Source organism: Rosa chinensis, chromosome 7, assembly GCF_002994745.2.
Source record: "Rosa chinensis cultivar Old Blush chromosome 7, RchiOBHm-V2, whole genome shotgun sequence".
Taxonomy (NCBI): Eukaryota; Viridiplantae; Streptophyta; class Magnoliopsida; order Rosales; family Rosaceae; genus Rosa; species Rosa chinensis.
The window spans coordinates 49,770,480-49,797,196 of NC_037094.1; the positions used below are offsets into that span (position 1 = coordinate 49,770,480).

Below are 26,717 nucleotides of genomic sequence, written 5' to 3' on the forward strand. Positions count from 1 at the left end.
AAAATTCAAGTATTAGCGATCTTAGTTCCAGACATGCTTGCTTCTTTCACTTGTTTTTCACACAAACATGCTTTGAATAGAAACAAACACCAACATCGTCGTCTTGGGTACCTTGATGTATGTCATACCTTTATTTTTTTATTTTTTTTACTTTTAGTAAATTAATATAGTGGAAACCTACTGAACTGGTCAACAGGTTATCCAATTAAATATCGGCATGTGTCATTTTTAAAAATAAAATTTACCATATTAGCAACACACTCTTTCTTGATATGTAACATTGTTAAAAATCATGCAACAAGTATTGTCAAAATAATAAATTACACATAGTTGAACTACAATTACGACTTATGACAACAATTGTTGTGGTTATTGTAATTGAGTGGTTAAAGATGTAAATATCATATTTGGACAACTTTTATCAAATTTAGAACCTTGATTATCAGGTGGAGAAGCTCCTTACAATACTGAGTTGTTACATATCTTTTGGTCTAATTTTAATTTGATCATGTTCACAACACATGCAAATGTTGTCGGAATTGTAAAATGGTTGGTAATCTTGTAAATGGTATAGTTTTTGAAGTAATTACTACAATCAGAACAAAAGTTACCACTTTTACACTAATAGTTTCGAGTTATGGTAAAATATGAAGTCATTGAGTAATTATTCCATTAATGATAAAAATATAACGATTTACCATTTTGACAACAAATTTGTTGTTGCACTTGTTAAATTGTCCATAAATTAGTACATTAGTTTAGGTTGAGTAATTACTATAAATAGGAAAAAAGTTACCGCTTTTACATCAATTGTTGTGATTGTGGTAAAATGTGTAGTCATTGTAGTAATCATTTCATTAATGATAAAAACATAAAGATTTACTACTCTAACAACAAATTTGTTGTCATACTTGTTAAATTGTCCATAAATTAGTACATTAGTTTAGGTGGAGTAATTACTATAATTAGAACAAAACTTTTCTTTTTTTCATCAATTGTTGGAATTTGTGGTAAATTACGTCAATTAAAAGTAATTACTAACTCGACGATGGACATTACACATTATATTACTTTCATTACGCAAATGAGAACTTTATTACACAAATAAGGACGGGTAAAGCTATGGACATTAACATTTCTCATACATGTTCTATTTTATATAATATTTACCACTCTGAGGACTCATGTAATCACTTTGAGGACACATGTGGTAATTAGAAAAAAAATCCTCATTAAAGTAAATAAGGTCTTCGTTAGAGTAAAGTAGGTTCTCATTTGAGTAATTAAGTCCTAAAAGTGATAATTGTAATAGGTTCTCATTAGAGTAAAGTAGATTCTCATTTAAGTAAACAAGTCCTAAAGTAGGTTCTCATTTGACTACATTTAAAACAAATATTATTTATTTTTACACTAATTGTTGTGTTTGTCATAAAATGCATGTAAAAAGAATTATATTTGGTTAAGGAAACTACTAATGATATAATTAATTGGTAATAAAGACTACTTAACTAATACTAATTTTGCGAACTTAGGTTAGAAGGTGTTGTTTTTAATAGGGAAAAAACATAATTTTCAATCGTGTAATTGTCCATTAATAACAAGCATTAATCAAACATTAATTCACTAATAATAAAATTAATTAGTAATATAGACTATTTAACTAATAGTAATTTGGTGAACTTAGGATAGAAGGTTCTTTTAATTTTTTTTGAAAAAGGAAAATCGTAATTGTCAATTGTCAATTGTCAATTGATAATGAAACATTAATTGGCTTTATTGTTTTCACTATCTTTATTGTTTTCAATTCAATTAGTAGTTTGTGTTAACATTTTTGCTTATTTGAAATGAATAGCATAATTAGAAAGGCTAAGGGCTAAACAAGTTACCAATTTGTTAAATATTTTGAACCATTAGATACATAACTAATCCAATGGTCAAAAATATTTAACAAAATCAGGGTATGGCAAACACTAAGGTATCCAAGAATTCTCCGCATTTTATGCTCTTTCTTGGTTAGAGCTCTCGATTATTGACATCTACTATATTCTTGCTATAGATTATTATATATAGACTGAGTATTGAAGGTTTTTAAGGTATGAACAGAGGGTGGAAAACGAATAGAAGGTGGAAACTTATTTAATATTTTGAAAAAATTTACAAAGTGAGAGTAGTAGGCACTGAGAATTTTTCTTCTAAAAGTCTCTGTGGAGATTACATGTATAAATGGATAAGAAAACTAATAGGTGAGGTGTTCAAGGACGAATGATGCGTTCAAGTAAAAAACCTTTAGAGCAACTAAAAAACAGTATCACCCCCATACATGAAAAATTTATATTATTGACCAAAACTTGCTCCAACCAAGGGGGTCCAGCTTCCTTCCAAAAGGCAAAACCTCACCACTTGTGCTAAAAAGGCAGATACGTATTTACAAATAATGCCAAAGAGACTCCTGTCTTTGGAACTGTTGTTGATCATGATTGCCTTGCACAGAATAGCATCACTCACGAGTCATTGAACTGTTGAATTTGAAGACCTCTCATGGCCCTCCAAGCTTATTTAGATGATATGGACTCTGTTGCTAGAATTAGAAAGTCCAGAAATAGAGATGGTGATAGGTCTTCTAGTTAATTTGTTTATTTGGCCTTTTAGGCCCCCTTGCAACCAAAAAATGAAAAAAAGATACTCTCGTCTTCTAGTGCCAAGTGAGTAGCCCTTGTTGGTAATTTTGAAAATTTGTCTCTCTGAGACTTACTTGGCATTTCCCCCATACAGAATTTCTGGGGTCAAAAGAGCAAAAACGAAAAAGAGAATTGACTGAGCTGGTTCCATCACGGGCGTCCCTGAGCGGGTGAGCCATTATAGCCATCAAGAGTGGCCGAGATCTGAGAAGGAGTGAGAGAGTGGAAAAGTTGCTTGGGCTTTTTGGGGCTACTGAACGTACATACTGGGTAACTTGTTCATCACTAGCTGGCTATACTTTTCTTTTTTCCGAGCAGTTCAGATTAGTTACGAGATTGATTGATTGAGATAATGAATATATGGCTTTACTTTTTCTTTTTGGGTATGTCTGTTTGAAAATTTGTAGTGATTCTTGTAACTAACCTCATGCTTCTGACTAACCCATTGCTTTATTTGATCAATTTCATGTTTGTAAGCGTCTTTCGCTATTTTTGGCTGATGGGTGTTCAAAATGGAGTTTCCAAGCTTAGCCAAGTAACACCTTGAGTTTTGCTTCACATTTTGTGTCTAACTTACGGACACATTGTTTCAAGTTTCAACTTTTCAATGCTCTTTCCATATTTTTCTTACAAATTTATCATTCTTAATTATTCTAGTTAGCTTTTTGAGTCATTTCTTAAAAATATTAGTGGTGAGCTTTTAAAAATCTTTGGTATAGGAATTCTGTTTGAGGAAGATGACTTTTGGTTAACATGAATTAGCAGCTAGGTCTAAATGCTGATCCATACTCCATAGTGTATCGCCTTTTACAAATCTCACTTCCTCTTACTTAGAGGTGTCTAATTACCTGTCAAGCATAATACTTTATGCATCTATTTCTGTGTATATTGTTTCGCTTGTTTTCTTTACTCCAAAGTTGATATTTCAGAATATTCCCAAAATTTGTATTTTACTTCAGTTCAACAAACTCTAACACTGAAATGTTTGCTTAATTTTAAGGCTTGCAGCTGCCGTGCTGATATCTTGAGCAAGTCTGGGAGAATGGTTGATAACTACAAGAAAATCACTCGTGTTCTTTTTTGCGGGCCACATTTCCCCGCTTCTCAGGATTACACGAGAGAATATTTGAACGATTACCCTTTTGTCCAGGTACCTTGAATTGATGATATTTCTCTGTATCTTCTTCCATTGGCCCATCGTTGTGTTTTTTTTTTTTTTTTTTTTACTCCATCTGTCGTCAAGAAATCGTTCAATCTCCGAAGCATTTAGGTAGGATTGCTGAGTCAAAAATGTTTAGGGTAGTCAAACATGCAAAGGACCCATGAAGATTATGAAGGGAATCTATTCTCTCATTTCCTTTCTTCCGCTCTGATTCCTCCATTTCTCTCTCCCTCCAGTTCTCTCTCCCTCTGTTATTTCTCACTTATTTGTCCCTTCTAGTTATGCAGACAAGAGTCGACACTCAAGTAGGCAGTGGAGACTGGAGACAATCCAAATATAAACTTGCGTAAACATAGTTAGCTTGCATAAATATAGTTGCTTAGGAACAGATAGGTTGACCAGGTAGACCTGGTACAACTACCCAGTCCATTACAAGATGGTATGAACATTGATATGGCCCAGGCAACTGAAAGTTTCTCTCTGTAGGCTCTAGTTCATCAACGCTTTTTGTAGTAGAATTAACTTGGCTTGACCATGAACTTACCATGAAATGCCTTGAAGTGGAATGGAAAAGAATGAAGATAATCTCCTTTCCCTATTTGACTCTGGAGTGCCCATCATTTTTTCACTGAAGACGCTGGAGTTGCAGTAGCAAACCCATGAGGTTTTTTAAATTCATTTCTTGTTGTGAAATAGCTTTAATGTTCGAGTCATTAACCTTTTTATTCACACAAATTGCGGAACCCTCTGACCTGCATAACATATGTTGAGGTAAACCACCACAGGTGGTCCAGTTGGTAAGAGTCTCCAGGTGTGGAACCCCCCACACCCGTGTTCGAATCCCGCCGACGCTTATTGGAGTTAAATCCCAATATATTCTTGGTGGCCATGAAGCGTTCTGACAAAATCCCCTGAGCACGGATTAGTCTCTGGGCCTCGGAAGCCTTTGAGGACACCGTGTGATTGACAAATAAAAAAAATAAAAAAAACATATGTTGAGGTAGGCCGTAATCTGAAGGCCTAAGAAAATGGAGTATTTTATTTGTTAAGGTGAGGTATAGGTTGGGTTATTAGAAAGAAAAATGCTTAAGATCCCAAAATGTTCTACAAAAAGTCTATACCAAATAAGGTGGCATGTGCCACATCTTTATCTTAATCCTAATAATTTCTCACATGTCTTCCTATTTTATTCTTTTTCATTTAAAATAAAAATCAACAATTAAATTTTTTATTTTGATAGAACACTTCCAGAGTCCTCCACAGTGAAAATGACATGCTATAGTTATGGCCATGAAATCATGAATACAAGCAAAGACAAGGACAAAGTTATAGACAAGAATCTGATAAAAATGTCAAAGAAGGGCAAATAATGCAAAGACACTTTACAATTCCTCCGGCCTCCGATCCAAAGCCAAGAATTCTTACTGCATCGGCATCTTCCGCACCCTTCCTCAAGTGCCTTAATCAATAGTTGAAGAATCGAAGGTCGATGCTTCTAATTTCTAAAGATGAACGTCATCTTAGTTAGATTATATGACTTGTTTCAGTTATGTTTAATTTTTTTTTCTCTTCTAATTTTTTTTTTAGGGCTGGGTATTTATAATGATCCACCTCTTTCTATACATCTGTGAATTGTTAAATTTGCAGAGTTATAGATTGCTTTGTTTGATCATCATATCTTCCTTTTAGATAAGGAAGTTATTTTAATGTGGAGGCTTTAGAGAAAAGATGGGAGAGAGCGAGAGATCCTCTTTCGTGTTGAACCCTAGGGCTGCCACTGATAGGTGGCTCCTCTGGAGGCTTCATACGCCTCCTCTCCAGTGTCTGCTCAAGCACACGAGCCTCCCCCTCCATGGCTGCAAGCTGCTCATCTTTCGACGGAATTTTCTTCCAATGGTGAGTGATCTAATAGGCTGGGTTTTCTTTGCCCTATGGCTTCAAGTCTGGGACGATATGAGGCGATGGGATCCCGGCGGTGCCCTGATCAGTGCACTGCCGATCCTAGTCTGCGATTGGTGGAAGAGAGGTCAGATGCAGGCACAATGGGGATTGCTGTTGCTGGGTTTCACTTGGATCTGGTTCAGGTGGCAACATCGACATCTGCCAAGGCTGGCTTCTGCGTCCTTGCACGGTGATGGATGGGCTTTAATTTAGTGGCTGATTTGGTTGCGGTCACTGTTGGGATAGGAGATGGCAGAGCGTCTTGGTGCCCTGCGTTGGGTGCCCACAATAATTTGGGTGTTTCTAGTAGGCTGGTGTTGGGCTCACATCAATATGTTGGGCAAAACTTTCCCATGGGTTTGGATTTGGGACCCGGGTGACCCTTTGCCAGACTCTATGTTATGTTGGATTATCCCTTTGAGTGTGCTGCAGTTATTTTCTGGTGGATCGATCCTTCCTAGATTCTATAAAAAGTCTCGGCATAGTCACGTTATGAGTACCACAATTGCGTGCATTGGGGAGCAATGTTATTTATGCTGGGTCGAGTTTAGGTTTGATTGGTCTGCTGATCTTCTGCATGCCCGGATCGGAAATTCTAATTGTTGGGTCTACAATTTTCAAGGTCATGACAATGGTTCTGTTGTTGGTAATTATCTTGAGGATGATGAGGATTTACCTTCTGAATTTGCTAGTTTTACTAGAAAAGTTTCAGAGCAGAGTTTTATTGTACAAGAACAACCGGTTGATGTATTACATCTTCTAATTTGTTCTATCTTAGCTCTAGCACCTGGGCGTTTCTTGCCTTTGTATGCTCCCAATTAGGATGCCCTCATAAGCGATTACAATCGCTAATTCAATGAACTTTTCTTTCAAAAAAATAAGGAAGTTATTTTAATTTTTTTTTTTTACTTTTTCAACTTAATTGAAAAGAGTAGTGCTACAGATCCCAAAAAATTATACCAAATGTTTATACCAAATGATGTGGCATATGACATGACAATGCCACATCGTCACTCTCAATTTATTAAAATCCAGCAAATTAAATTAATTTCATTTGAACAAAATTATTCTTTAGCAAAAAAATAATTAAAGAACTAGATTTTTTTTTTTGAGAAGATAATTAAAGAACTAGATTAACCCTAACAAAACCAAAAATGTAGATCCGCTGATGATCGAAGTTTGACCAATCATATCAATTTCCATAGTCAAACCAAAACGCATATGCCCACCTCCTTCCCAAGTGAATTGTTCTGTAATCTATCTTGGCTAATTTCAAATCTAAATTAGAAATCATTCTAGATTGGTAATTAGATTGGCTGCTTGCTTATTGTTTTGCGTCAAGAAATAACAGTAAGTTAATTGAAACACTTATATTTGCCAGCTTAATCATTTGATTTGTTTGGATCTTTGATTAGAACTTTAATTTCATCAACGTCCGACTATTACATAGTCAAACCCATCATTATTAAAAGATTCCCAAAGAGGGGATTGTAGTACCTCCTTATAGAATTCTTTATCCTCTTTATTCACATAGGCGTGTACATCCCTATATAATTATAGTTTTTGGGTTTATGTTATGTTATGCTTGCATTTTCAACTATGTTTCTCAAGTGATGATTCCAGAAGCTGTCAATCTTAATTTTAAGCAGTGGAATCTGTAAATTGATCTCTATTAGTCAAACTCGAATATGGTTCAAACTCTATCATAGAGTCTGAAACATTTGAGCTTGAAACATATTCGAGTTTGATTAATATTTTTAATTGTAAACGTTTTATTTTAAAATTTTAAAATTTTAAAATTAAATAATTTATAGAAATACAAGCTGGAAATTATTAAGTTGAAGATGATGATGTGATCTTGATGTGTCGCTTTCCACATCATTTGGTATAATGTTTTGGGATCCCCAACATTTCCAATTGAAAATGCATATTATTAGATAGATAATATGTTGCAAGTGCGGCTATTACCACCCTATCATTTTCTTTGTTCACCCTACTTCCTCATTACACCCTACATTTTAATTTTAATTATTAAATTTACTTATGTAACCCATTTCTATTTCCAAGAATATCCTTATATGACATATCTAATTAAAAGTGATTTATTTTTTAATGAAAATCTCTCATTTAATTTATACCAATAAAAAAACTATAATATATTAAAGTTTCCTAACAAAATCATAATCTAATTTACTTCCATTTATTTTTAATTTTTTTTCTTTCTGCTTCAATGTTTCATCTATTTCAATCTATGTCAAAACTCAAAAGATTAGTTAGTTAACAACTATGAGCAATGAAGAAAATATTGAGATTTTTCGTTAGGTGTTTTAAATTTTTACTATCAGTATTCACAAAAGGTATTGCAAAGATTTTGATGTAGTTAACACTTTTGATTTTGTGAATTAAATTACGAATTCATGATGATTTAAGTAATCTTTCTATTTAATTCATTGGTTATTTATTTATTTTTCATTACAAATTTGGATTTTAGAAAATTAATGTACTTAGTAGTCATTTTACACTTGGGTAATATAATCTTTCAATAATTTAAATGTTTGTAGGGTGAACTAAGAAAATGGTAGGGTGGCAATAGACGCACCCATTATTTAATTGAAGGTGATGATTGGACATATGCCACGTAGGATGCCACATCGTTTGGTATTAGTTTTTTGTATAATTTTTTGGTGTATGTAGCACTATTCTATTAAACCCATTAAATAAACCAACCATCAGAATTATCAGGCTTTTGGTGGTTAATTAAAAAAATGGGTAGTTGACTCAAAACACAAAGATGAGTCAAAATTATCTCACTTATCCCATCAACAGATCTTTATTTCCACTTACCAAATTTTAAGTAAAATGACAACTTTGCCCTCGACCTAATTAATGAATCACATCCATGTCATCTCTCTCTCTCTCTCTCTCTCTCTCTCTCTCTCTCTCTCTCTCTCTCTCTCTCTCTCTCTCTCTCTCTCTCTCTCTCTCTCTCTCTCTCTCTCTCTCTCTTGTACGTACAGATTGTGGGTCGGAGAAATTTTCACGGCGACATGGCCGGCTACCTCCAGCTGCATCAAGTAGGACCTGGGGCTCTCCAAACGTTGTTGTTTCAGCCTTAGGCTCCGGTGACCTGTCACTGTGAGATCTGTGGTCGTGGGAGCGATCTGTGGTACGGCATCGTAGTTAAGCTGGTCGAGTTCTACGAGGAAAACTCAGCGGGTCGAACCGGTTTGGGAAATCAGAGTGGTGGAGTTCAGCCGGTATTTTAAAGAGTACTCGCCGTCGGTGGCAGAGGAAGACGATGATTCGGTGCCCAAATCAATTTTTTTTTGTAAACTGAGGGAAGGCTCAGAAGAAAAGGCAAAAAAAAGTTTTATTGGAGGGCAATAAAGGTCTATAGGGGAGCAATAAATGTTTTGAATTTGACGTAATTCCCTTGTTTTTTTTCCTTAATCAAAGTTTTATATATCTTATTTTTGGGAGATTAGTTCCTATTCTGGTGACCAAAAGGTCTATTAGGGGGCAATAAATCTCTCCAGCCCTCTATGAGATCTCCGGTAACCTCTTTGGGGACCTTCGAGGTTTCATAAACTTTTATTGCCCCCCAATAAAGGTTTATTGGGGGACAATATAGGTTTATTTTGGGGGAATAAAGGTTTATTGGGAGGGTAAAAAACCTCTCCGGTGACCTATAAGGTCTCCAACAATTTCCGGCTAGGTTTTCAGAGAAGTCCCGTGGGCGGCGACTGGTGATTGGATTCCGACGGTCGGTGACCGGAATCCAGTGAAGTTTCCTATAGGTTATATATATATATATATATATATATATATCTCTCTCTCTCTCTCTCTCTCTCTCTCTATGTAACAAAGGGGTGAAGGTAAAATAGTCTAAAAAAAAAAACTTAATTGGGTATTAGGAAAGACCTTATTAGAGTCTTTATGGGTAAGAGGGAATTAAAAAAGTTTAATGGGGTAAGTGAGATAAATGGCCCTAGAATTAGGGTAAATGGACAGAAACCAAAAATATTTTCTTTTGAGCTAGTATGGCATAAGTAAACCAAAGATAACAGCTGGATCTTGTGTCAAATGTAAATTTTAGGTTAAAAAATGGTGCAAGTTCAACTGAAACTTTGAAAATTGCTTCTTTAAGATTAATTATATCTAAATATTGTAGCCCTTAGGGCCATATATATATGAAGACTCTTAATACCTAATGCGTACTCTTAGAGCAACTTTACCAGCCTCACCAAAATTGATTCTACGCTATTTAGTAAGCGTGAGAAGTGGAGGATAGCAAAATCAGGTCTCCAGCAGACTCACTATATCGTTCGCCAAAATGGTTTTCGCTACTACGCTCGCCAAATCTAGGAGAGGAGAGAGAAATCTGAGACGCTCGCTATCTCCTCCAACGGGCAAATTCGTTCAAATTCAAACCTCTAGGTAATTGTCTTCCTCTTATGTTGCCTTTCTTTCTCCTTGGTGTTCTTCAATTTCAAAACCTTTTGGTTTGAGCGACGGAAGTTTGTGGTGAAATTCATAAACCCTGAAAACGGATTTGGGGCTATTCTTGTTTTTTGTTTGGTAAGCATGAAACTTGTTTGATTAATCATATATCTAGAATCACTACCTTGCGATTTTCTGAAACTTGAGTACGTTGGTGGGATATCAGATTATGGGTGTAAATCATATTTGAATGGGATTAATTGATGTTTTACTTAGTGATATGCTTTTATGTCTTTGATCTGTTGCTTCTAGAGGCTTGTCTATATATGTAAATGCTTTGGACGATGGTTTGTATAGCATGTCATGCCTATATGTATATGTTGTGGAATCAAAAGATAAGTGGGAATGAATTGAGAGCTGATGATTGTAGGATTTAATAATGATTATGGGATTGATCGAATTGAGAGCTGATGCCTATATGTATATAGATCTTTTCTTGGCTAGTCTTTACTTGATTTGATAATGCAAACCATAAAAGAAGAAGTATGCAGCAGCAAGATGGTCTAACTTGGTTATTTTATCAATTGAAAACAATCTAGCTATGTTGTTACTATTTGGTGGTCTCAAGTATTCATCACCAAACATAACAACTACAGCATTAACAAACCTTTTAAGACTCTTTAGAGCAGTGCTTTCACCAATTCGAACGTATTCATCTACATAATCTGCTAGAACTCCATAAGCCAGCATTCGTACTGCAGCAATCATCTTTTGATAGGATGACAAGCCAATTGCTCCAGCAACATTCCTCTTTTGTAAGAAATATGGATCACATAAAAGCACTGCATTTTGAATTCTAAGAAAAACATGACGTCTCATTTGAAACCTTCTCCGAAAAACATTATCAGAAAAAATAGGTGGATCAGCGAAGTAGTCACGGTAGAGATTTTTGTGACCTTTAGTTATATAGCACGGAACAATAATCCTACCTTTAATTGAACCACGACGTACTGGTCTTTCCTTCTCCTCAACTACACACTTAATTAGATCATCTTCATATTTTTCATCCGCAATGTCGTTCTTTTTTAGGAACCTCTTACGCATCCAATGACTTGCTATGGATTGACTCGCCATTGGACACAATAGAAAGACGATGTCTAGACTAAATGAAGTTCATATGAGATGAAAGAATGAAGAATCGGGTATCAATATATATTCTTGCTTTGCATGTTCATCAAGCAAGCAACTAATCTTTCCTAGTAAATGAGAATGATCAACTTCCATTGTTTGTTGCTTTGCCAAATCTTTTGTCACTGTACATATCTCACAAATGGATGTGTATCTTTTTGATATGATTTACTAGCACAATATGTATCTTTTTAATATGATGTCAGTCAACCTAATACATATCTCTTTGATATGATTTTCTTACATAAAAAATATTTTGATTTAGTTTCACTTTAATTTGGAGTAGATCATATCTGATATGAAAATAGATATCTATCTCTGCTCTCAGCAAGCAAAGAACTTATTAATTTGACCATAAAGAAAAAGTAGTCGTTGAGACCAATTTTTCACATAATAAAAAATAGCCGTTGAAAAATTAGGGTTATGAAATATATAATTTGAAATTCAAAATTAAATATTCAAGGTCAGCTATAATATAGAGCATTGGTGCAGACGTGTTATAAAACTGGCTAGCCAAAATAACTTTTTTGCTATTTTAGCTAAAAAATTACTAAAATATGGCTAGCATTGCTAAAAATGCTCTTAATTCTCATATTGATTCTATAACCAACTCTCAAATGACATTCAAATATTGCTCAACTCTTACCATATCTAGAGTGAGAAAGTCTCATTTTCTCTAAGAAACCCACTACACCAAGTTTTCTCCTTCTCCTCCTTCTCTTGCCAGATCTAGATCTTTTTGATCTGGATCATCGACTTTAGAGTTGGGGTAGTCTCCAATTTCCCATGTTTTTCCCTTACCCTTCGTGGTAGCTCTCTGTCCAGCTGTGGCAGTTTTGCTTATCGTCAGATTTCAGTTTTCCTTTGTTTCCCAATTCCCTCCCTAACCCAAATCTTATTCATCCTTAGAGCCCAGATTACCCATCCCATCTATCGCCTTTTCCTTCTTCATTCTCTTCTATTCTCATTCTTCTCATGTCCCCTAGTCTTTCTTCCTCTCCTTCTGCTTTTCAAATCCCAGATTCTTCATGTTTCAGGTGCACATGCTTCATAGCCATCAGTGTTTAAATGAATGTTTGCCGATTCGATTCTCTGAATACGGCATTGTATCAGATGTTGTACATAGGCACATCGGCGCTACTGCTGATCTCGATTCCTCTTTTTTTTTTTTTTTTATATTTCTTTTGGTTACCTTCATGCCTAGCAATTCCTGGCCTAGTGATTTGTTGATGTTTTGTATGGTTTTGGGATTTGGATTCTAGAGTTCTTCTGTTGGGATCTGGTTTGGTATTCATGTGTGGAAAAAATTTGGCTGGCTTCTCAATCCTTGGTTGCAGTTCCCATGACGTTTTTGAGTCACGAGGAGGGTCGATTGTTGGCGACGACAACAAGATCGTTCTTCCCTTCTGCTAGGTTGTCATTGGGCTTGTTTGTTGTTGGGCTCATGAATCAGGTCACTAGCAGCCGAAATACAGTCACTGGCAGCTGAAATCAGGTAACCGGTTGCCGGAATACGATCACCGGCTGCAGAGACTTTTATTACCACCCCCAATAAATTTTTATAAAGTTTATTGGGGGGCAATAAAATGTTTGTTGGGTATTATTGGGAGCAATAAAATAAGACGCCGGACTCCGATCACTGGTCTGGAGGTTGCCAGAAGTTGGCAAAGTGGTGGTCGGAGACTTTTATTAACCCCCAATAAATTTTTATTGGGGGGCAATAAAAAGTTTATTAGGGGGCAATAAAAAGTTTATTCGGTATTATTGGGGTAATGAAAAATTTATTGGGGGGCAATAAAAAGGGACACCGATTGCCGGTGACAGGATTTCAGCAACTGGTAAACGGAGTCCTGCGACCGGTGATCGGATTCCGGCGGCCGACGATCGGAGTCCCGTGATGTCTCCCTGTCTCTAAGTGACAAAGGGAGAGAGGGCAAAATTGTCTCAAAAATAAATAAAAATTAATAAAAAATAATTTAATTAGGTATTAGGGCAAAAAATATGTAATTTATTGGGTAAGTGGGCAATCTTATAAGATGTTTGGGTAAATAGAGTTAGTGTAGCTCAAATTTGAGTAAATGGACATTTTCCCTATGTTATATGTTATTGTAGCAATTTTTTTTTTTTCTCCAGATAGATGGGCCCAAAGAGACCCAAAAACAAGAAAACTAACTTGTCTGGCACAGTTTTCTGTTTTCTCTTAAATACAACTTGGCATGAAGCGGAGAATTAGTTATGTCTCCCACTCAACCTTCTATTTGCATGTGATCTAGTTACTTGTCCCATATTGGTGGCTAATACACTCGTGATTTCACACCCTATTTTCATTGATTCAATCTGCAAAGGGCAAGTCTAAAACAAGAGTGTTTCCATGAAGAATGGGATTCTATCTGGTATAATTTAGTATATTGTCATAAAGGGAAAGACAGATTACATGAAAATGGATGGGATTCCATTATCATGATGAGAGGATTAATCCGATGCCCTTGGAAAGACAGTTCTCAAGGCCTTGATACTTTCACTTCTTTTTTTGTGGGTTTAGAGGTGGAAAATGGGAAAATTGTGAGAGGAGTATTTGATGCGTTAACTTTCTTGGACCTTCCTCATTAAAATAGTGTCATGGGTTCACAACGTTTCCATTTCTAGGTTATGCACTTATGCGTACATCCTTCTCCTTGTGCCTTAGCGTGGAATTTTGGGTTTTGAAGAATATCTAAATGGTCAAGAGGTGGGGGTTGACTGGCTGGTTTACTTGCCGGTGTGGGTCAAAGAGTGTGGAAGTTGGAGAGTCCGGTGTTTTCTGTTGACACTCTACCAAAAACAATTATTGGATAACTTTTCTTTCCTTTTTTGTCCCTTCTCTTACAATGTGGATGAATATGGGAGAACGAATACTTGTAATTTGGCTCAGAGGATATGGCCTTCTTGCTGCCTCTGCCTATAGTGGTGCATAATTTGTGAAAAGGTTCCTGAAAATTTAGATAATTTGCTCCATCATTGCCCCCATTGCAATGACTTTAAGACAAAAATTATTTATGCAGCCTAATGTGAGATTGTGATGGGATGTTCCAGTTTCTTGGAAGGTCTTCATGTGTGAGAGCTATAGATTTTTTGGAGGATAACAGAAGGGATGATGTTGGGAGGTTGCGCCTTGATGACTCTTATGGGTGCAGTAGATGGAACAAATAGGAGGATCTTCAAGGGAGTTGGGCTTGTGGAGGTAGATCAATTGTGGATGGAGTTTCTTATATGGTTTCACTTTCCATGTCAGTTTCTCCGAAGTTTAAGAATAGTTCTTTTTATGCTACAGTTTTGGACTGGAATATTGTTGTGCTTTACTGTATTGCATCTATCGTTCGTTCCCTATGTTTATTATTTTTCTGTATCTATAGATAGGTTTGTTAGATGTATCAGTGACTCAGTGTACACCATGTAGGCCCGTACCTTATTTTGTACTCTCTCTGTTTTCTGATAATAAAAGGTTGTTTCCGTACGACGGAAAAAGCTAATTAACATATTTTAAAATGTGTACAACATCAATGAATGGGATTTCTGCTTTCAATAATTCAGACGTGCTATGTTTTCCTCCTCATTTTCTCGTGTTCCTTATTCTGTAAATTTTTAATGTGTCGTTAGAATGCTGCATATATTATGATTGTCGTCAGTTTCAACAAAGTATGAGTTGTTCTCATTCTAATAAATTTATCCTTTATATGTTTTACTTAGTTTTCAATTTTATTACTGTAGGTTGATGATGTACCACTTGCTGATGTGCCTGATGTTATCGAGAAGTATGATATCTGTATAGTGAAAAGCATGAAGTTAGATTTTAATGTCCTCTCTCGTGCAAAAAAGATGAAGCTTATAATGCAGTATGGTGTTGGACTGGAAGGTCATTTTCACATCTCTTAAATTGTTTAAATTGAGCATTTGGGATATCTCATGTATATTTGTTTACGTTTTAAACTGAAGGCGTTGAAATTGATGCTGCGACTAAGTTTGGAATAAAAGTCGCTAGGATTCCGAGTCATGCAACTGGAAATGCAGCCTCATGTGCAGAAATGGCCATTTATCTCATGTTGGGCCTTCTCCGAAAGCAAGTATGTTAATTAAAACTAAATCAATTTTATGATCTTCTTTGTTAATGCCTTTCTTCATATCATATTGATGAATGCTTTTGTTACCATTATAGAATGAGATGCAAATTTCTATAAAGCAGAGAAAGCTTGGAGACCCAATTGGTGAAACACTACTTGGAAAAACAGTTAGTCCTTCTCCTCTTGGACTTCCTTTCTAGAATGCAGCTTTGCAGTTCTCTCTCTTCCATACCAAATAATAATCTTTATTTTCTTAACAAAAAACTACCATCGTAGTGCTTCTGTAGGATGGTCTTCTATATGAAGTATAGGACTTTGCACTTTAAAATGATGCAGGACTCTATGTTTAGCAGCATTGAATTGATAAAAGTTGAAGCGTCACTTATATGATTACAAACCTGTTTTTCTTTCTTTCTTTAAACATAATACAACTTGAATTCTGATTTATAGTATATAAATGTTCTGCTTTGTACACATTAGTTTCCTACATGGAATATTAAGAGGAAAATACCAACCAAACTCATAGGTCTTAAACCCTTATTGTCAGACACTCAAACCCAGCAGACTTCTTTAAATGAGAGCATTCAAAGAAGCATTTTGTTAGCATTGATTTCAAACTCACAAAAATGTTACCACATGGGCACTAAAACTTTCAAACTCAAAATTTTTGCAAAATGTTTTTATGTCCAATTGTGCTATTGGAATTTTTCTGAGGTCTCATACTCATTTTATTTATTTATTTATGTATTTATTTTATTTTTTAACTTGGAACGTATTTCTTCTCGAATGAATGCAGGTCTTCATTTTAGGATATGGAAATATTGGAATGGAGTTGGCAAAGCGCTTGAAACCATTTGGTGTGAAAATTATTGCCACAAAACGGAATTGGAACATTCATTCAGAAGATTCGTGCCAATCAAATGGTATGTAAGAATGCATAAGCCTTAACTCTGAATTTTGATTAAGAAAAGGTCGTATATATACAATGTTACATATCACAGCCACCATCCATTTTATATTTTCAGCGTTAGGTGACGTGGTTGACGAGAAGGGTGGTCATGAAGACATCCATTCATTTGCAAGCAATGCGGACATTGTTGTTTGTTGTTTGCTTTTAAATAGTGAAACAGTAAGTTCAAAAACCAACTGTTTATCATATACTTGTGTTATGAGTGATGATTGTTCATGTTGCACAAACTACTCCAACTGAAATAGAAAAACATGGAGTTGTCAGTAGTGGGACATATAATGTTTTTCCTTCATTTTCTCTTCATCCTACATGACGTCATCATTATGTTTTACTTGCACTCCAAACTATGGATAACTCATATAGACAGAGTCTCTGATAGCAGTGGTTGGGTGGAAATTTGAGAAAAGAAAACAATTAAGACAGGACAAAGGGATGCACTGCTGATTAAAATTGATTGGTAAAGAAACAAAAAAGGTAGAAAGTTGTTTGATGAAAAGAGAAAGAAAGAAAAGAGAGACAAATGGGATAGGCATGTAGGGTGACCTCAATTCGTTGTTGATGTCTATCATCATGTAAGAATTATCCTGAAGTTTTCCTCCTTCCTCATTCTATTTTCTACATTTCTTGTTATTTGTTTTGTTCCCCCCCGCCCGGCGCAACAAAAACCCAACCCAGCCATCTCTTCTTTCTTGAAGTCTCACATATTTTCCTTCTCTCGTACCATTTTTGTTGTGTCTTGCATCACTAAATTTATAGATTTATAATTGTATTATGCTCTGCAGTATAATAAACCAGACATAGTCTTGTATTCCACATGTTATGTTCTATATTATGCTCTGTATTGACCTGTATAATATTCTTATCTAGTTATGTAGGTATCAATAGTTTGTCCAAGTTAGACCCAGTATGGAGCTAAAATAGGCATAATATATTGCGTGTCTGATGTGTCTTAGATGGAAATCAACATGAAGTCAATCACTTTGCAGAAGTGCAAGTAATGCTTGATTGACTTAGTTACTTTTCTATATTTTTCTTTCAGGTTAGCATTGTAAACACGTCATTTATATCATCGATGAGAAAGGTTTGGTTTTACTATGCAGCAATTTGACTCAGAAATATAACTTTTTTGTATTGGAATGGTGGACATGAGCGCGCACACACACAACAGTATATATTTATAATGTGTGGATTCTTTCCTGAAGCTTTACTTGGCCTCTCACTAAACTTAGAGAACCAATTTACATATCTAACCTGATGCAGCCACAAGATGTCAGAAGTGTGGCCAAAACAATATGGAATTGAAGAAGTTAGGGACAACCTAGGGAAAGTTTGTTGCTCGAGGGTTGTGACTGGGACCTACTTTCCCATTTCCTTATCACTTTAGCGATTGATTTCCTATTCAGACAGTAGAAGCTTAGGAGTGTCATCCGGATGACTTTAAGGTGGTAGGACCTTGCCGAGGTCCCTCCGCTTAAGTTTACCAATTTTCTTCTTCATAGTTGAGATGAAGAAGTTTAAGAGTTTGTATGGCTAGTTTCAGGTCTGAAAATTAAGATGGCTAAGAGTGATTTTAAGCATTGATATGGAAGATAAATTGCTAGATTCGTTGACTGAAAGCGTGGGTAGTCCTTTACTGTTCTCTTTAAACCTAACATACTGTTGAAAAAAGGTTTTGGTTAGCTCAAGCTCTGGAATTTTCTTGTTGTTTTTTATTCAGTCACTCATCATCAATTTGATTCCTATAGACCATATAAGATGATTTAGAAGGCTGAAGGCCAGTGTTTTAGTTAAGGTGGAAATTTCACTTGGCAGGTGCCACATGGAAAATTAAATACTTGTGGCATGTTCAGAGAAAAATTTCTGCCTTCACCATTTGGAGTCCTTATCAAGGTATTCGGGTTGATGTACGTGGGTGTGTTCTAGAAATTGCTCTGTGCTGATGTCAGCAAAACATTTCGGCCTATGAGTTGCCAAGATGTGTTTAGAGAAGTACTATATTCATTCTATTGTGGTGTGTGTTTGATTGGAGCTGAACAAGAGAATCTTTGAAGATAAGGACAAAGGACATGAACTCTATAAATATGTACAATTTTGTCTAAAGAACTTAGCATCATTGACTGTCTATAAATTGGGAGGGAGACATGGTTTTCCGGCTTTATCTATTCATCATTTTTGGGCTCTTGGTGTTCACCCTCATCCTCATTTGTTTTCATGTTTAATTCCAGGGTGCCCTTTTAGTAAATATAGCCCGAGGGGGTCTCCTGAACTATGAAGCTGTTCTATATTACCTCGAGTCCGGACACTTAGGTGGCTTGGGCATTGATGTTGCTTGGACTGAGCCATTTGATCCTGATGATCCCATTTTGAAGTTCAATAATGTTCTGATCACACCTCATGTTGCAGGAGCTACCGAGTATTCTTTTAGATCCATGTCAAAGGTAAGCACCCAAATTCAAAAAAAGGAGCAGATTCGTGACAACTTATATTGGTTTCTGACTTTCTATTTGTGACATCTATGGTTTGTGTTGGCTCAATATCGCAGGTAGTTGGTGATGTTGGCATTCAACTTCACGAAGGGAAGCCTTTGACAGGACTGGAGTTTGTCAACTGATTCAGTTTAGAGAATTGGCTTGTGACCTAGGTAATTTGGGGTTATTTATCTATTGTTACAGGGAGGACTTGTATTTGTAATTGGAGGGGTTTGTACCTTAAAGTAATCACCTTTTGGTGAAATAGATGATAATAAGATTAGTGTTTAAGGATATCTCTATTTGTGTTTAGCTCAAACTCTAGGTTACTTGACCTAGTGGTGATAAGGTTACATTAGAAGGATTTCGATTCTTATTCATTATAGATTTACTTCCCTTGTACGATTCAGATTCTATGCATTGTAATCCTCTATATAAAGAGGCTCCTATTATCAATAAGAATATACAGCAAATTCCTCTCAATTTCTTATTCCCTAAAACACGTTATCAGCACGAGCTCTAACCCTAGCCCTAAGAACCAAAAACCTTAAAATCCCCGCAGCTGCCCTGCAACAGTCCTCGCGACATCTTCACAACATCCCCGTGACATCTCCACGACATCCCCGCAGCAGTCGCATACCCGCAGCGGCCCCGCAACAGTCCTTGCGGCATCTCCGCAGTATCCTCGCGACATCCTCGCAGCGACCATGCAGTATCACTGCACAGCCCAGCCAACAATTTTTCCGGTCAAGAATTCCGGCATCTTTTCAAGGTAAACATTTCTAAAAGTTCTCGTTTTTGAAGTTTTTCAATTTCTTCTTCTTTTTCTTGGGGACTTCCAGCATCCTTTCTTCTACCCCCCTTTCTTCTTCATAGGGGAGACCAAAAGCTGAACTGTGGGGGTTCGTGCTCACTCCAAGCTTGGAGCTTGTAGAGTCCTCCAAACTTAGAGTTTGTTGAGAAGAAAACGATCGACCACATACATCGTTGTTTCGATCTAATCCAAAACCCCTCTTGGAATCGGATTTTCTTGGAAGCGACTACGCTCAGAAAATCCCTAATTTGTTGGAAGCGACTACGCTCAGAAAATCCCTAATTTGTTGGAAGCGACTACGCTCAGAAATTTAATAGTTTTTCATGGTAGCCTTTTTTTCGTTCCGAAACTAACCCTAATCTTGTGTTGTTTTTCAGGATGAGTAACCTGAACATGTTGAACTTTGTTCCACTGGAGACAACTGGCGCTGGATACCATAGGTGGGTCCAAGATGTGCGCCAACATCTTAAGGCTGATGGACTTCTGGAAGCCATCCAAGAGCCTAGTCAAAACGTGCTCTCCATTGAGCAAGCTACTGTTGTTGAAGCAAAACAAGCTAAAGCCATCATTCTCATGACAAGGCACATGAATGATGCGCTCCAAAGTGAATACCTCAATGAGGAGGACCAAAGAAAGCTATGGGTTGAACTTGAGCAACGATTTGGTAAAGTTTGTGACTCCTTGCTTCCTGATTTAGAAGTGCGATGACATAGCCTCCACTTTTGCGATTTCAAGTTTGTGCTTGATTATAACTCGGAAGCCTTTCGTATCAAGTCTCTGATGGAGTTTTGTGGGCAAGCCATAACTGATACGATGTTGATCGAGAAAACTCTCTCTACCTTCCCCGTATCTGCCCTGATGATTTCAAAGAATTATCGGATTGATGTGAAAGTAGGACGTATCACAAGATTTCATGAGCTCATTGGCGCCATGAACGTAGTTGGAAAGCACGACAATATTCTTGTGAGGAACTATAATGCTAGACCCGTGGGAACTAAGTCTATTCCGGAGTCTAACTATAGTCGCCCCCCCAAGGGAGGACGCAAGGAGCGAAACCCTAAGAGTAGGGACAATTCTGGACGTTCTGGTTCATATTCTAGCCCTAAAGAGGAAGGAAATCGCCAAGAGAGGTGTACACGGAACCGTGGAGGTCAATGTGTGAAGAGAGAGAGAGGCGGAGCCTCCGGCTATGGTGGTGATGCCACCAAGAGTAATAGTCATCCAAATAGGGATGGCAAAAATCCCCAGCGGGACGGAGCTTCATTGGATACCCGCTCCTAATGGGGGGAGAATTCGGGGACAAATGGGGAATGGGGATGGAGATCCCCAATCCCTGCTATTTAAGATTGGGGATGGGGCGGAGATGGTATTGTGATCCTCATCCCCAAACCCACCCCAATAATATATACATATATTTAATTTTTATATATTTTAATTTATTTTTTATAATATAAATCATAAATATATATATATATATATATATATTTACTATTTTACTTTAATGGCTACACTTTTACTTTAATGGTGTTTTGACTTTCGAACTCACTGAATTATGATTTATGAATTTAATCATGTTTTAAATTTATTTGTTGTAGATTTTGATTTTAAAAAAGGTAATATGAGAAAAAATTATTTTATTTATTAAATTCTTATTGGGGATTGGGGCGAGTTTGGAGGCTTAGTCCCCAGTGGGGATAGGGACGGGGAATCCCTAATATATTTTTATTGGGGATTGGGGCGGGGAGAATGACCCCGGGGATGGGGATGGTATTGTGATCTCCATCCCCAACCCACCCCATTGCCATCCCTGCATCCAAATCATGCACTAAAAGCATCTCGATCAAGGGAGCCTGACCATAAAGATGTTTGTCTTCGATGTGGATCAAGTGGACATCGGGCAAAGAAGTGTACTGCATCCCAGAATGTTGCAAACGCATACAAGACATATCGTGAAGCAAGGCAAATTGAAGATCAAGATGGTGATCTCGATCTAAGGGTGGAAGACTACAAGGATCAAGACCCAGAAACTGGCGATTTTGTTATTGGCACATAGACCAATAGACCTTGGGAAAGAGTTGTCTAATTCGGAATTAAATCACAACTATAAAGAGAAGCTAACAGCAAAGGTTTGTGGATCGTTACTCCAAATTACGACGCTGTTCTAAGGGATAGAAGACGTTACTCCAAATCAGTAGAATGACCATACTTAAACCATCATCCAACAAATATATTGAATAGATATAGAAGCTACTGGGAGGAGGGATGAAGGTTGAGGCTATTAACTACAGGTACAAGTATATTAACATAAACATAAATATGCATCCTTTCAAAAAAAAAAAAAAAAAGAACATAACTATGCATAGATCAAGACTCGAGAGAGACTAATCCCACTATAAGGTCGACTAATTAAAAACCAAAGAGCCGCTTACAAGCTTCCAATATATTGCTGCCTTTTTTCTTGACTAGCTTTGTTGGTTGTATCTGCAACATTGCCGCTTGATCACCCTCGAATACTTCTTTTCCAGATTGATTAAGTCGTGCACCGATGAAGTTAACATGCTGATCATGATCATGATCTGCATTAATATCCCAGTCGTAATGAAATTGGTGATCAAGGTCAATCCTATGATACCCTGATCCTCCTCCTGAAACTAATGATGCCCTCATGGAAAAAGCTCTCCTGACTGCACCGTCAAATGCTAAGTTGTGCTTCATCTCCCTCATGGAAAATGTCCTCCTGTTCATCTCTAGATCCTTACTAGTCTCGGGTAACTCTTCATCTTCATGCCCTCGGTCTGCATCGAAATGATCGGCGCCAGGGTTAATGTTGCTCTTCATGGAAAGTTGGAAACTAGATATAGTTGAAGTACACAGCTGCTAATCAGAGTACCTCTCTGGTATCTCCTCTACTCTTTATAATCACTTGGGCATTAGATTTGAGGACAAAACTTGATTGCCATTGCTTGGCAGTTGGCACTTGGGCAGTCTATTTTCGATTAATGACAAATCAAATCTGAAAATGGGATTGATGACTCATTTTTCTTTTCTGAGTAGGAGAATTGATGCTGCAGGGTCATTCCCTAAAGCGTGGAAATGATGGGGTGCAATGGATGGTTGATGCCTTCTTTCTTGTTGTAGTTATTAATGATACATATAATTGCAGATTTGAGTTCTTTGGAAACTTTTCCCCTCTTTGCCAATTCCATGACATCTTTTTTGTTACTTTTATTATTAATGGTGAACACATCGTCACTAAGTGACCAAGAATTTTGTGGTCATCTACCATTAGATTTAATTTCCAGGATTGAGATCAAAACACTTAAAATTCATTTTTTTTAATCTCAAACTTTAATAATAAATCTAAGGGTGAGTGACCACAAAATTCTTATTGTTGCCATTTTGCATGACCTTTTATTTTTGTTGTTGTTGTTGCTGTTTTTTTTTTTTTTTGAATCAGCTGAAGAACTTTCATTAAAAGGAGGCTGCATCCATATTCAATTTCAAAGCACCATTATCTGGAGGCTTCCATCTCTGCTGTTGTTGCCAGCGAGGTTGCTTTGTACTGCCTCATGTTTTCTGAAACTCAGCAAGCCATGTAAAACAGCTTAAGACAATATCGTGAGGTGTTTGTTTTTTGCCTGACCGTAGTAGGTTGTTTCTATTTTTCCACAAGGCCCAAACTATCATCATTAACCATGCAAAAATATCAAAACTCAAAGTAAGTGCTCTCTCGAGCATCCACTCTTTGAAATTTATAGAAGGTAGTAGGGTGTTGTGCAAGTGAAATGGTGCTTCTGAGATGATGGTAGAAGCTGTTGGACACTCATAAAAAAGGTGAGCCACATCTTCTATTTGATGACTACAGAGGATGCATCCTCTATCTCCTTCAAAACCCTTGGTTAGAAGTCTCTCTCTTGTTGGGAGTAGGTTGTTGTATGCCCTCCATACACAAATGCTAACATTTCCAGGAACTTTGGCTTTCGATAAACAACTCCATAGCTCCTTTTATGGATCACCATTAGACGTAGACACAAGAGCATTTTGCATAACTTCCTGTCTTGCAATCCAATACGCTGATTTGACAGAGTAATGCCCTTTATTTTCCAGGCACCATATAATTCTGTCAGGACTGTGGTTTCTGCCAAGGGTAATGCATAGGATTCTTGAGGCCACCTCATTTGGAAATAGACTGTACACTGCTGCAGCTTTCCACTGCCCATTTGTTGCATCAATAAGATCTGTAACTTTGTTGAAAGTAGTGTTATGAGGTCTAGTGACTTGATATGAAGCTTGTACAAAAATCCATCTGTCATGCCAATATATTGATCTCAAGTCAGAATGACCATTACATTTCTTTCCGCTGCCATTCGATAAACAGACATGAAGTTGTGGAGGTACCATGATGATACATAGGAATAAACCACTCATTATACAACCATCGCTCACTTAGAAAAAGCGAGCCTTATTGGATCATAATTTATATATATATTTGTGCTCTAAAATATGGAAATTACTTGTTCTAAAAGTCCAATTTAGTGTTAACTAATCTAATTCCATGTTTTGTAGAAAATTTTGACAAGAGGAGAAAAAGTGAAATTTCGGCAAATTTTCCATGCACCACCACTTTTAGCTGCACAAATACTTCGTGAAGCAATCCCCAAAAAATAGGAGTTTAAATGGAGCAATGAAGCCATAGACCATGAAGTACTGATGCGAAGGACTAAGTTTGACCACTCTTTTGGCCGGAAATTACAAGGGAAGTCCACGGAAATTGTTATGCAAAAGAGTTGCTGCAAAGCAGAAAACTGCAGTTTCAGAATCAGCTTTTCAGAAATAGTTTTGGAAAGCATTTCTTGCATTCTTCCAACTGCATCTTTACAGAAAGGGCCATTATTCCTTAAATATATGATGTGTTACTTTAACATGAGCCAAAGAACTAGTCAGAATCATCAATGAGTAACAGGAAATCAAGTGCAAAATAGGCTTCCTAATAGTAAGGCAGAAACGATAAGCTTTTCATGAAGCTTGTTGGGAGATTTTTCGGTGATTTACTTGGAGTTTTTCTAGAAGGTTATTGATCATTATTGAATATATGATGTCACAGATCATGGATAAGGAAAGAACCATCCAGAATCACGGCAATACCAAGTCAATCCTTGTCTAAGACGAAAGCTTTAGAGAAAGAAAACGTATTCTAGTCAAAACAGGGCAGTTTAGGTGGAAATCTTCTTTGGGTGGATTTCTTTTGCATTTTTGGGAGGTCTATGAAGCTGCAATTATCAAGGAGAGTCCTAGAACAATCTTACAAGATTATGGCAGTATTAATCCATCATATTATCTTTTGGATAATAGGCATCCCTATGCATTTTCTCTCCCATGCTTGTCACCTTGACTTTGGGTGACCCAAAACCACTCCAACACTCTTCATTTTCATGCTTCCTGTGCACAATAAAGAGAGCTAGCTGCTCCTCTCTTCTCCCTTAGCCATATTTTTCTACTCTACTCTCTTTAGTAAGTCATCATCACTTCCCTCTTGTTACTCCACCTCTTCCATACCATTTTCCCTTGTTTTTGGGATTTATTACCACTTCAACACTCTTCCTTTTAGCTCCATTCATGAAGTTAGCTGCTCCATTTGTCTTTCTTCATCATCTTACACCTCTCTCTCTTCCCTATATAAGCACATCTTCATTACACTCTTCAACCATCACCCATACTACCCCATTACATCTTCTTTCTCTTTGTCTCCACCACAAAACCTCTATCTCCACCTCCCAAAATTCAAACACATACTATCCATACTACTTTATCTCCTCCATCACCACTACCATTTCTTATCCTCTACCTCCATTAACACCACCACTACTATATCATTTCTCCACTCTCGTTTCTATCATCATTTTCTCCATCTACTCCACCTATTAACACAATACATAATACAAGCTTCACTATCTTTTATTATCAAATCTTCAAAAGCAAGAAAGAGAGGGAATCACCACCACCACCATCACTACCAAGAACCATCCAACACACCACTAAACCAACTCTATCCCTTTTACTTTAGATTATATTTTGGTGTTTAGTTTGATTATGAAGTTAGTATATGTAATTATGAGTGAGTAGTACTTTGTTGGGGCTAGGGTTGAAAACCCTACCCAATCTTGTATGGATTGATGTTATAATATTATGTGATGCAATTTTCTTTAAGGGCAAAATTCTGTTTAGTTCTTGAAGTGGTCCTCGTTTCAGTCCCTGTCTTTCTAATTTAATCCCAAAAGTCCCTGAACTCATAATTTCAGTCCAAATTAGTCCATTCCCTCTATTTCTTCCGGTAGCTGAAAGACGTGTCAGTTTTTCTTCTCCTCCCCTCTCTCTCTCTCTCTCCCTCTCCTGTTCATCTCTCCTTCACCTCCTCAATCTTCCTCACTTTGCCCTCATCTAATTATCTCAATCTCTCCTACTTTCCTCTTAAACTCTCTAGTCTCCACATGCGACAGACCCAATTCTTGCTCAATCACTCCATTTTCCGATCATACAAACTTCATCTCCGCTGTCCATCACTAGATCGTCCTCTATAGTCTTGATCCAGTCCTCCACAAAAAAAAAAAAAAAAAAAAAAAAAAAAAAAAAACAGAGCCCATTTCAGGTACTAATTGATTATCCTCTCTTAGATTTCTTGACTTTTTATAGTCACCCTCCCCGTCCTGGTTTGGTAGGTCGATAAACAATGGTGGTGATGATGTTAGGGTTCGGGTGATGATGTCGGGTTTGATTGAGATGGGCGGCGGTGGCGGGTCAAGGGTGAGGAGGCCATAGGTGGAGGAGGTGAGGGAGATGATGTGGTGGCTCAAGGTAGAGCTGTCGAGATGGGACTCATGGGAGAAGAAGAAGAAGAAGAAGAAGAAGAAGAGAGAGAGAGAGCTCATATTCTAATTCCCTTGAATCCTCCAAATTCGAGC

At 36.9% G+C, this 26,717-nt stretch overlaps 1 protein-coding gene across 3 annotated transcripts; it reads left to right on the plus strand.

Annotated features, from left to right (window-relative positions):
* The first annotated feature begins 2,840 nt into the window (after positions 1–2,840).
* On the plus strand, positions 2,841–19,427 carry LOC112180121 (hydroxypyruvate reductase). 3 transcript variants are annotated; one of them, XM_040511840.1, is made up of 10 exons: positions 2,841–2,948; positions 3,679–3,828; positions 15,157–15,301; positions 15,382–15,509; positions 15,602–15,673; positions 16,303–16,429; positions 16,532–16,635; positions 17,516–17,557; positions 18,702–18,914; positions 19,019–19,427. In XM_040511840.1, the coding sequence occupies exons 2-10, from the start codon at positions 3,721–3,723 to the stop codon at positions 19,085–19,087; spliced, it is 1,008 nt and encodes a 335-aa protein (XP_040367774.1). In that variant the 5' UTR covers positions 2,841–2,948; positions 3,679–3,720; the 3' UTR covers positions 19,088–19,427. The 3 variants fall into 3 exon arrangements, with proteins under 3 accessions (XP_040367774.1, XP_024174394.1, XP_024174393.1); XM_024318626.2 differs by lacking the exon at positions 17,516–17,557 and having other exon boundaries at positions 2,843–2,948; XM_024318625.2 differs by lacking the exons at positions 2,841–2,948; positions 3,679–3,828 and adding an exon at positions 14,318–14,629.
* Positions 19,428–26,717: the final 7,290 nt, after the last annotated feature.